The following is a 12,500-nucleotide window of genomic DNA, read 5'->3' as shown; positions in this document are numbered from 1 at the left end:
CCTCTCTTTCCTCCCAATAATATCCGCGCGGAAGTGGGCCGGTGGGCCAGCCGTTGTGCTTGGCATGGATGCCGTGTGTGTGTATATGTGTGTGTGTGTATATGTGTGTGTGTGTGTGTGTGTGTCGCCCACAGCAGAGCGGACGTAGAGCAGCAATGTAGTGTACAGTAGAGTAGACAAAAGGGGCCCTGATGGTGTGTGTGTGTGTGTGTGTGTGTGTGTGTGTGTGTGTGTGTGTGTGTGTGTGTGTGTGTGTGTGTGTGTGTGTGTGTGTGTGTGTGTGTGTGTGTGCGTGCGTGTGCGTGTGCGTGTGCGTGCGTGCGTGCGTGCGTGCGTGCGCGCGCGTGCGCGCGCGCGTGTGTGTGTGTGTCAGGCTGGCCAGCAGTAGGAAAAGACTGATGAGGATAATCACAGGATGATAAATCACAGAGAACACACAGATCACACACGCACACGCACACGCAAGGCTTGGCGTTTGCCTGTTTTTGGTTCGGTCCTTTTTTGAAATACCTGTGAGAGAATATTCCCTCACTCACTGGCTCACATGCTTGCTGCTTACTCACTTGCTCATTTGTTCACTCGCTAGCTCTCAGGGGCCGCCAGGCTTGTTTTTGAAACGGTCCATCTCCCCGCCAAAGAGAGGGAGTGCAGGATGCAGGGGCAATCAGGGAGATATGTCCGGCCTGTCCCCACATGAACTGGGAAAGCCCTCCCTGCTGACTGGCTCTACTGCCGTCGGTCGCAGCACAGGGGTACGGGTGGGCATTTAATGTGGCACGCCATGGACACAGTGGCTTTGATTGGATTGCGGACTTATCACTTCGAAAACCATTGCCTTAGCCATCGGAGACATGACCAAGGCCCACAGTGGCTTTAAATGGTATGGGCAAAGTGGCTTTAGAGCACTAAAATGTGCTGCCATATATTGCATTCCCTCTGTGTTTTGGTTTCAGTAATTCCATCCTCTCAGCTGTGGAGAGGTACTGGGGGCATTCAGCATTTTTTTTTTGTCGTTTTATGTCTTTATTTGATGGGATAGTTTGAGGTGACAGGAAGGGAGTGGGAGGGGGAGAGATGAAGGCTTTTTACAATCATCACATCAGTTACCCAAATCAAATAGAGACCTTTTGGAGTATTTTGTCCAAGACCTTAAATCCTAGAAAATGGTTGGATGACACATTTGAATCTGTTCACGATGTGGATGTTTGTCCGACCATCACTGACTTGCCCGTTTTTTCACTTTCGCTTTTTGTCTTGCAGATGGGAAGTTCCTTTGTGACTTCTCTTTTCCCACCGTCCCAAATGACGTAAAGTGTGAAGTGTTTTGAAAGTTCAGGAGTAAAGTAAAGGGGCAATGTTTTCAGTTTCACCAAAAGAAGTGGAAAACCCAAAGGCACTCCAGTCCAGAAAGTTGGTCAATCAACAGTTCAAATATATCTCCAGTACACACACCTACAGTAACACTCTTCACTGGCTTGTCATAATCTGTGATGTACATGTTTATGGTTGTTAGCATGTGTTTTTGGCTAGTGTTTTGGCTAGTCCTAGATTAAAATATGAGTTTATATTCATGGAGTATCCATTTTATAATCCGCCGTTAATCCAGGGTGGCAAGCACATCACTATTGTGCTAGTGCCTGCTAGCTAAATCGTGCAGCATGGCGATGTGCAGTCGAACCAGAATCACCACAGTGGAAATTCTGTGAGCAGCACGACAACACACATATTGAAATGTGAGGGTTCATTATTAGGTGGACCGACTTGTTGCGATCACCCACAATGGTCGACTCTCGTCCTCCATTTTGTTTCTTGTGGTGCAGCCACAGTTGCAGTGCTGGACCAGCCCTTTGCTATTGCGCTCCAGTGAAGCTGCGCGGCCTGTGGGCTCTCCCTCCATGCCTGACTTGAGTGGGCTGTCATCCATCACACGCGTCCACTCCACTCTTCTCCACTCCACTCCACTCTCAAGCACCATTTTGTGACAGAACAAACTGAACTGGAGCGGGATGTTGCAATGAAATGGCAAAGCGAGTGTGGCTGATGGAGCAATGCAGCCTGTGTGTCCCAGACCCAGACAGACACTCGTCTGAGATTTTTGCATTTTCGAAATCCTGCCACTGAAACTCTCAACTCTCACTCGCCCGCTCTGTCTGTCTGTCTGTCTGTCTGTCTGTCTGTCTGTCTCTCTCTGTCTGTCTCTCTCTCTCTGTCTCTCTCTCTCTGTCTCTCTCTCTCTCTCTCTCTCTCTCTCTCTCTCTCTCTCTCTCTCTCTCTCTCTCTCTCTCTCTCTCGCACACCAATGCAACCTCTGTACAAGCATACACCGATTCAATATTATGAGTTTGGCCTAATGTTCTCTCGCTCTCTCACACACTTTCTCTCTCTCTCTCTCTCTCTCGCTCTCGCTCACGCACACACACACACACACACACACACACTGTCTCTTTCTTTATGTCTCTCTCTCTCTCTCTCTCATAAACACTCTGTCTCTCTCTGTCTCTCTCTCATAAACACTCACCCCCTCTCACGATCACTCTCGCTCTCTCTCTCTCGCACACATACACACAACCTCTGTACAATCATACACATCATAAATATAACTTCTTTATGAGTTTCACCACCCTAATGTTCTCTCTCTCTGTCTCTCTTTTGTTCCCAGGTGGCAATAAAGATAGTGGACAAGACTCAGCTTGACGATGAGAACTTGAAGAAGATCTTCAGAGAGGTGCAGATCATGAAGATGCTCAGGCACCCTCACATCATCCGCCTCTACCAGGTCAGCTCACACACGCATGAGAACTTACACACACACACACACACACACACACACACACACACACACACACACACACACACACACACACACACACACACACACACACGTTTACACACACACACGTTTACACACACACACACACACACACACACACACACACACACACACACACACACACACACACACACACACACACACACACATACGTTTACACACACGCTTTCACACATACAGAGGTACACACACACAAACACATGCGTAAATGTTTTACATTATTACATGGCGAGCATTTTTTTCATCATCAGCAACATACTGCCTACATGGGAATTGCAAGGTTAGTGGTGGTGGCAATAGGCAGCACGTTTTCGATGAGCAATACCTTTTCTGCAATACCTTTTCTGGCCACAATCCTATATAAGGCACTCTCACTACACCCTATCTAGTGTACGACCACCACAGACGAGTCACAAATCTTTTGAGTGACGTACAGTTTATTTAGACGGTTTATTTAGGCACAGGGCCATTCCCCCTGGAGCAATGTGGGGGTAGATGCCTCCTCCCCTAAGGCATCCTCAGCCATAGATGATGATGCAGGAGACAGCACTTAGTTATTTTCTCAATCCACCCACATTCATCTTTACTGGTACAGCGTTTCAAGCTGAGACCCAACAGGCCTCAGGAACCATTAGGCCACAGCTGTCCATTAGGAAACACGTGCACACACACACACACACACACACACACACACACACACACACACACACACACACACACACACACACACACACACACACACACACACACACACACACACACACACACACACACACACGCACACGCACACGCGTGCACAAACAAACAAACAAGCCTTCATCTGCCTCTATCCGGTCTGTACTATACACGCACGTACTTGTGATAGAGTGACCGTAAGTAGGGCTGTGTGGGTGTTTGAAGGCCTGGGTTAAAGTCCTGGAGGGACAACTCTACCAAATTATGAACTTAAGTCTAACTTATCAACTCAAATATTCACAAATGCATCCAAAGTGACAGCAAATGTACATTAAGTGATGTCGGCTGCTAACCTTTGTGCTTATGCATGTGTGTCGTGAAGGTGATGGAGACAGAGAGGATGATCTATCTGGTAACAGAGTACGCCAGTGGAGGGGAGATATTCGGTGAGTCCTCTTTTCACTTCTCTCTCTCTCTCTCTCTCTCTCTCTCTCTCTCTCTCTCTCTCTCTCTCTCTGTCTCTCTCTCTCTCAGCGTTGTCTTTGATCCCGTATCTGTCTTTTGCTGCCCTCTGTCTCCTCGAGTCTCTTTTTCTGTCATTCAACGCTTTCTGATCATATCTGACTTTCCTTCACCACAAAAAAAATCTCTGCCCCCACAAAGACTTTGTGTTTTAGTATTCTAGCTTCTACTCTTAATGTTGGTCTGTGTCTCAGTCTGTGTCAGTCTGTCAAACACGCACACATTTTCTCGTATCGAAAGAGTCATATCTGTCTCTTACACGCAGTACAGGTACACATGAAGACATGGCATCCTCTCTTTCTCTCTTGCATGCACACACTTGCTCACACACTCAAACACTCACATACACACACACACACACACAGACTAAATACTTTCAGTTTCTCATTTTGTCCACTTTTTATCTCATTCCATCCTCGTGCATCATCATGTTTTCATGCTGGTGCAGTTGTTTTTGTCAATTCTGCGTAGTGAGAGCACATATTCTTCTGTCTATCTGTCTGTTCTTGTCTGTCTTTGGCTCTGACTCTCTGTATATCTCTGTCTCTCTGTCTCTCGTACTCCTACACACACACACACACACACACTCACTCACTCACACACACACACACACACACACACACACACACACACTCACTGACTCACTCACTGACTCACTCACTCACTCACTCACTCACTCACTCACTCACTCACTCACTCACTCACTCACTCACTCACTCACTCACTCACTCACTCACTCACTCACTCACTCACTCACTCACTCACTCACTCTCAAATTCAAATGTTCATCCCTCTCTCTCTCGCTCACTCTCACTAACTCAAACCTGTGGAGTCCATGTATCCTAAATAAAATGTGCTATGTAGATGCCATGTGACTTGAGTGCCCTCTCGTGCCCTGCAGATCACCTGGTGGCTCACGGGCGCATGGCGGAGAAGGATGCGCGGCGCAAGTTCAAGCAGATCGTGGCGGCGGTGCACTTCTGCCACTGCCGCAACATCGTGCACCGCGACCTGAAGGCAGAGAACCTGCTACTGGACCACAACCTCAACATCAAGATCGCAGGTACGGGACAGGACCGTGTGTGTGTGTGTGTGTGTGTGTGTGTGTGTGTGTGTGTGTCTGTGTGTGTGTGTCTGTGTCTGTATGTGTGTCTGTATGTGTGTCTGTATGTGTGTCTGTGTCTGTGTCTGTGTCTGTGTCTGTCTGTCTGTCTGTGTGTGTGTCTGTCTGTCTGTGTGTGTGTCTCTGCGTGTGTGTCTCTGCGTGTGTGTCTCTGCGTGTGTGTCTCTGCGTGTGTGTCTCTGCGTGTGTGTGTGTGTGTGTGTGTGTGTGTGTGTGTGTGTGTGTGTGTGTGTGTGTGTGTGTGTGTGTGTGTGTGTGTGTGTGTGTGTGTGTGTGTGTGTGTTTGTTTGCCTGAGTGTGTGTCTGTGTGTGTCTTTGCCTATGTGTGTGTTTGTGAGTGACTGAGCTGTATTGAGTTGTGGTTTTGAAGCTGCCTCCCATGTGTATAGTGGAGGGGCTTAATGTGCACGTGGCTGCGTGGCCAATTCATTAATAATGTGGTCTCTCAGTAGAGAATAAATGAGTGGCGTTATATGATTATGTAGCTGATGAATTATGGACTGTTATCTCTGAGCACATCTCAGCCAAATAAGGGACTGTTTAATTATTTAATGAGCATTTGGTGACGTTACTATCACTTTCTTTGTCTCTGTGTCTACATTTCTCTCTCTCTCTCTCTCTCTCTCTCTCTCTCTCTCTCTCTCTCTCTCTCTCTCTCTCTCCCTCTCTTTCGCTATCTTTCTCTCTCTCTCTTCTACCCCACCCCTCTCTCTCCACTCCCCCCTTTCTCTATCCTCCCCCTCTCTCTTTCTCTTTCTCTTTCTCTATCTCACTAACACACTCTCTGTCTTGGATTATGAATATGATGGCTGGTTAATGTTCATGTTCCTCTCAAAGGAGGTGTAACATCTCCCATGTGGGATGTAACCTGCTTTTACTGACAATAATAAAAAATAAATGTTTAATACTACACCCCCTCCTCTCTCTCTCTCTCTCTCTCTCTCTCTCTCTCTCTCTCTCTCTCTCTCTCCCTCTCTCTCTCTCTCTCTCTCTCTCTCTCTCTCTCTCTCTCTCTCTCTCTGTCTCTCCGCTAGATTTTGGCTTCAGCAACCTGTTCTCGCGAGGGCAGCTGCTGAAGACGTGGTGCGGGAGCCCCCCCTACGCCGCCCCCGAGCTCTTCGAAGGGAAGGAGTACGACGGACCCAAAGTGGACATCTGGGTACGTCCTCTCTCACACCCTCTCACACTCCGTTTCCTGGCTCTCTGTGTTCACTCTCTTCTCCCCACTGCCTCCCCCCCCCTTTCCCTCTTTCCCCTCTCTTTTTTGGGTTACACTTTACTTGACACCAGCGTCATTCGTATGACATAACATTTTATAATAGTGTGAAAACGGCACCCTCCTAGTGACGTAACACCTTTGGGGTACTTTCTGACCTCTGGAGAAACTCGGGAACTCCGCCCACTTTGTAGGGAAGCAATCAACTTTAAGCAGCTCCAACGGCCCTAGGTAGAAGCGTGTTCAAAGCAGAGACGTTCTATTGGGACTAAGAAAAGGGCAAACCAAGGGAGGTGGGACAACCATGCCGTTTGAGAAAAGTCAATTGTTATGCACTTGATTAATTGTTATGCTGTATTAAAAGGTTTGACGTTGACATAATGTTTATAATACATACATACACATGTCACCGGCAAGTAAAGTGGTCACCCTTTTTTATTTTCATGGTTGCCATTAGAGCCGCCTAAACCAGTAACAATCTCTCCCCCTCTCTCTCTCTCTCTCTCTCTCTCTCTCTCTCTCTCTCTCTCTCTCTCTCTCTCTCTCTCTCTCTCTCTCTCTTCTCCTATTCCTCTTTCGTTGCGGCCTGTAGAGTTTAGGTGTGGTGCTATATGTCCTGGTGTGCGGCGCTCTCCCCTTCGACGGCAGCACGCTGCAGAACCTGCGGGCCCGAGTGCTGAGCGGGAAGTTCCGGATCCCCTTCTTCATGTCCACCGGTGAGTCCCCTTCTCCTTCACAGCTGGCCACAGAGTTGTGCAAAGACTTATTCCAAAGAAAGTGGATCTAGCAAGAAGCGTCATTTTGTTTCTTTTCCGGTATCCACTTTATGTCGGGTGAGCGCCCCTTTAGGAGACCTTCGGTTAGGAGACCTTCGGAGTCCTGAGGTTGAGAATCAATGAAGTCCCCATAGCGCTGTAGATGGCGGTAGCGCACGTCTTGCACATACACCTCAAAAAGAGAAGAAGAAGTAGGGGACAACGCCCCCTTAGGAGACCCAACTTGAGCACACGCTTTTGCATTGAGTGGGCGTGTTTTGCGATATTTTGGTTTGATTCAGTATTTTTGCTTATACTGTGAAAACCAGGGCTCTAAATTAACTTTTTTCATCACCAGCCAAAATGGCTAGTAGATGTTAATCCTACTAGCCAATCACACACTCACTAATGGGTGAAAGTGGCTGGTAAGTTGATCTTTTTCACCAGCCTACCTGAAATTTCACCAGCATTTCGCCAGTTGGAAGGTGTTAATTTAGAGCCCTGGTGAACACCCATAGTAGTTACACTAGTGCACAGACGAATGGTGCAAAGTGCAAAACAGCGTTACGCTGGATGAGTGGTCTGCACTTCCTTTCCCCAAAGCAATACTATGCTATAGCGGTTTCATGGTTGCAATGCAGTTACCTATTTGGCAACCAAGTTGCTTCTCTTTTTCTGGTTCTGTCCAGTTCTACAGTACAGCGAAGGGGTTTTAAAAAGCCACTGCTTGGTCCCACCTCTGACCTGTGTATGTCAGCTGTGCCAGACAACATTCTGTTTATGGCTTCATTGTAAAATGACTATCTACTTTGGAACATTTTGGGGAAATATACATTTTTGTATTGGGCATTGTATTGCGACATGCGTTTTATATAGGTTCAAAAAGTATGTTATACTTGAGTGGCAAGAATTCACACATACTTGTAGATGCATAGGATGTCTGAACAGTCGTGTCTGGTAATAAAAATGCTAAATTCCAAAAAGTCATTAATATGCAACGAAAAACTCTTCGTATGAACTGGGTGCCAGACAGCCAAGCTGTAGAATTTTCTTTCTTTTGTTTTGCGTCTACCGTATGTCCTTCACCCGACCTCACCTGCACCTCTAGACTCACAGCCTCAGACATACAGTATACTGCAGCTCCGCCGCCCGTCTGCAGTCTAGCAGCGAACACGAAGACTGAAAGACGTAGATAATTGAAGTGTTTATGTATTGCAAATCGTGTCGTCATTGCTGATTTTCACAGTGTTGCTACCGTCCCCCATTTTTCAGTATTTATTCATTGCATCCCGTATCATCATTGCAATATTTAGCACGTAATTTGCATATTACACATTGTCTCGTTGCGGTGCCGCCGTAGTTGGCATGTTGTCACATCAGGCCGTCTGCTGTGCTGCCTGGATCTGCCTCCTGAGTTGGCGCAGCCAAGGAAGGCGACTGGGGTGGACAAAGGGGGTCAGTTGTCCTGGGCCCAGGTAGAAAGGGGCACAGAATTGGGTGTATGTATTGGGTGGAGTGCCCTTTCGGATGAATTTGTCCTGGGTCCGGTGCAGAATTATTGTGTCTGACTCTGTAGGTGTGATTATAGTGCCATTCTCTCGCTGTGTGTGGGGTTGTCACTCACTGAGGAAAGAAATAGTATTTTCTAAATGAGAGAAACTGACTGTGTTCACTGTTCAGCTTTACTTCTCGTGTCTGTCAAGGTACACAATCTAAAGCATTTTTAATTCTAATAAGGGTTGACGACGCGAGTTAGCCAGTTTTGCCTGAGATTGTGAAAATTTGAAACATATTTTTTTCTTAAATTTAGTTGTCTTCTCAATAACTGTCTTGTCTTGTGAGTAGAGGTGGGCGATATGGCGATATTAAATCGTGAATTGTGAATTCGAGTACAAAATAGTCTCGTATTTGCCAAGGTGGAGAAATCGTATAGATCGCCTTGCAGTGAAGATGCTTACAATCAGTATCAGAGTGATATCTACTTACTCATCAGAGTGTTTACATTTAATTAATTTCTGATTATATCCCCGAAACGCGGAGCGTCGGGGATGTAATGGTTTTGCGTGCGCCGCCGCCGCGTCCGCCGCGTCCGCGTCCGCGTCCGCCGCCGCCGCGTAAGGTCTTTCGTGTTAACGCGATAACTTTTGAACGGATGTTTGGATTTGTCCCAGATTTTTTGGGTGAATGCTCTAGGGCAGGTTCATGAACTGATTCGAGTTTGGAGGTCAACACTTTCAAGATGGCTGAATTCAAGATGGCCGAATTTTTGTTTGGTCCATAACTTCTGACCGGGTGGATGGATTTGTCCCAGATTTTTTGGGTGAATGCTCTAGGGTAGGTTCATGAACTGCTTCGAGTTGGGAGGTCAACACTTTCAAGATGGCTGAATTCAAGATGGCCGAATTTTTGTTTGGTCCATAACTTCTGACCGGGTGGATGGATTTGTCCCAGATTTGGTGTGTGAATGCTCTAGGGTAGGCTCATGAACTGATTCGAGTTTGGAGGTCAACACTTTCAAGATGGCTGAATTCAAGATGGCCGAATTATTCTTTGGCCCATAACTACTGACCGGGTGGATGGATTTGTCCCAGATTTTGTGTGTGAATGCTCTAGGGTAGGTTCATGAACTGATTCGAGTTTGGAAGACAACACTTTCAAAATGGCGGAATTTTCATTTGACCCATAACTTCTGACTGGGTGGATTGATTTGCCCGGTAACACCTTATTTTAATGGTTCACCATTTCAGTGAATCTACCATATTAGGTACAGTGTAATAACCAATGTAACAATATTTAATACCATGTAATACTAGTGTAATACCAGTGTAACAATATGCAATATCAGGTACAGTGTAATAACGAGTGTAACAGTATGCAATACCATGTAATATAGTGTAATACCAGTGTAACAATATGCAATACCATGTAATACCACTTACGCACAAACACATGATGTAAGTAAAAAAATTACATTGTATTAAATATTGTTACACTGGTTATTACACTGTACCTAATGTGGTATATCCACTGAACCATTAAAACAGTATTACCATTTGCCCCATTTTTTTGCTTCATTTTCACAATAGTCGTTTGGTTTTAAGCCTATGCACGTCATGTCACGTCTGTATGTATCATATACGTTTCCGAAATGGTGGACGGGAGTGGTAGGAATGATGGGGGACTGGAAGCGTCGCGTTTCGGGGATATACCTTAAGCAGTCGAAGGCGACTGCACAGGCAGTCTAGTTACAAATTGCAAATATATTAAATGCCTGTTTGTTTGTTTGTTTGGGATTTTTTTTCGATGGAAGATAGTGATGATCAAGATTTTATTTGTAAAAAAAAAACGTGATATGACATTTTTGCCATATTGCCCATCCCTACTAGTCAGTCAGTCATCATTTTTGTGTGTGTGTGTGTGTGTGTTTCAGACTGTGAGTACTTGATCCGACACATGCTGGTCCTGGACCCCAGCAGACGCCTCTCCATGGAGCAGATCTGTAAGAACAAGTGGATGCGGCAGGGAGACCCCGACCCAGACTTCGAGAGGGTACGATGACCCAACGCTGTTTGTGCGTGCGTGTGTGTGTGTGTGTATGTGTTTGCACCTGTGTGTGAGTTTCGTGTTGGCCTGCCTGGTCACACCAGCACTGCCACAGTTCATTGTTGTTCCTTTGTCTTCAACTGCTGATTAAAGTTGTGGTCAGGTCACATCCTTGCTTTTAGCTGTGAGTTGTGGCTAATTAGCTTGTATCTATTTATATTTTTGCGTCTGTCCATCCATCCTACTCATCTCTTTTGCTCTCTCTCTCTCTCGCTCTCTCACTCTCTCGCTCTCTCGCTCTCTCTGTGTTTGTGGGAACGGATGTACGGTGTCGCAAGTGTGTGTGTGTGTGTGTGTGTGTGTGTGTGTGTTTGAAGATTCAGTCATGTTACTTGTAAGTTCAGTTGCATTTGTTCATTTGTAAGTATCTGGACAACTTCTTGGACTTGACGGATGTTTCAATCAGTAGGTTTATGTAAAAGTTTATGTTATGTGTGTGTATGCCTTTGTACTAATTTGTGTGTGTGTGTGTGTGTGTGTGTTTTGACATTAGTTGATAGCGGAGTGTGAGCAGGTGAAGACGGAGCGCGAGACGGAGCTGATTAACGAGCAGGTGCTACTGGCCATGTCAGAGATGGGCCTGGATCGAGAACGCACCCTACAGGTACACACACACACACACACACACACACACACACACACACACACACACCTACACACACACCTGTCCAGTCACATAATCCAAGTTATAGGTTTTTTTTCTCCAAAATGAAATGTGAAGCACAAAATTGCTCTTACCCGGTACTCTTGTGTCAGCAATTCACATTGTACCTTCACTTAAAAAGAAAAAAAAAACACTTCACGTGATGTGGACCGCCCACACCAACACCTCAAGGCTTCCTCTGATTTAAATCTGCCCTCTGTGTGCTCTCAGCGGTTTTTGTTTGCAGCAGAGCTCTGGCAAACAAGTTAACTGAGCGCCACTCGACTTACACTCCGAGTCAGATTACTGAAGGATGACTTCACTGTCATATACCTCCGCTAATTGGAGAAGACACTTATGCCTGATGACGCCACCCTGGGCCAACGATACTTCACAAGTACAGGAAACAGTGTCCGCACTAGAGATCTCATGTCTTTTTCACGCTCTCTCTCTCGCTCGCTCTCTCTCTTTTTCTCTCTCTCTCTCTCTCTCTCTCTCTCTCTCTCTCTCTCTCTCTCTCTCTCTCTCTCTCTCTCTGAGACCCTCTCTCTCTCAGACCCTCTCTCTCTCAACCTCTCTCTCACTCTCTCTTTCTCTTTCTCTCTCTCTCTCTCTCTCTCTCTCTCTCTCTCTCTCTCTCTCTCTCTCTGGCCTGGGCCAATGATACGATACTTACCAAGTACAGGAAACAGTGTCTTCACTGGGCCATTTGAGCAATGTTTAGCCTGCCATGTGGGTCTCGACTGGTGAAATTAGAGCAGACCGTATCTACTTTCATCACCAGTAAATTCATCAATTCAGTACAGAGCTATCATGTACATATTTGCTTACACACACACACACACACACACACACACACACACACACACACACACACACACACACACACACACACACACACACACACCAGTGCTTTACACTAACTTTTTCGCTTACCAGCCATTTTGGCTAGTGGTTTTCCTGACTCACTAGCCATTGGGCCTTTTCACTAGCCATAATTTTCTTAACCATCATAGCAGCTTTAATGAATTATATAATAGGCTGTAATAATGTAATGTAGGCTAACATAACATAACATAACATAACATAACATAACATAACATAACATAACATAACATAACATAACATAACAT

General features: G+C 46.0%; 1 protein-coding gene across 4 annotated transcripts in view; it reads left to right on the top strand.

Annotated features, from left to right (window-relative positions):
• sik3 (SIK family kinase 3) overlaps positions 1 to 12,500 on the top strand; it is an 89,896-nt gene that overhangs the window by 27,606 nt on the left and 49,790 nt on the right. For all 4 annotated transcript variants that reach the window (XM_063205541.1, XM_063205542.1, XM_063205539.1 and 1 more), the window contains exons 2-8: positions 2,660 to 2,776; positions 3,888 to 3,951; positions 4,929 to 5,090; positions 6,185 to 6,309; positions 6,959 to 7,082; positions 10,552 to 10,670; positions 11,218 to 11,328. In XM_063205541.1, coding sequence (XP_063061611.1) covers positions 2,660 to 2,776; positions 3,888 to 3,951; positions 4,929 to 5,090; positions 6,185 to 6,309; positions 6,959 to 7,082; positions 10,552 to 10,670; positions 11,218 to 11,328 — 822 coding nt within the window. The remainder of the gene's footprint in view (positions 1 to 2,659; positions 2,777 to 3,887; positions 3,952 to 4,928; positions 5,091 to 6,184; positions 6,310 to 6,958; positions 7,083 to 10,551; positions 10,671 to 11,217; positions 11,329 to 12,500) is intronic.

The sequence above is a fragment of the Engraulis encrasicolus genome, chromosome 8 (assembly GCF_034702125.1).
Source record: "Engraulis encrasicolus isolate BLACKSEA-1 chromosome 8, IST_EnEncr_1.0, whole genome shotgun sequence".
Lineage (NCBI taxonomy): Eukaryota > Metazoa > Chordata > Actinopteri > Clupeiformes > Engraulidae > Engraulis > Engraulis encrasicolus.
The sequence above is the reverse complement of the archived record's forward strand: the minus strand, read 5'-3'. Positions and strand labels throughout refer to the sequence as shown.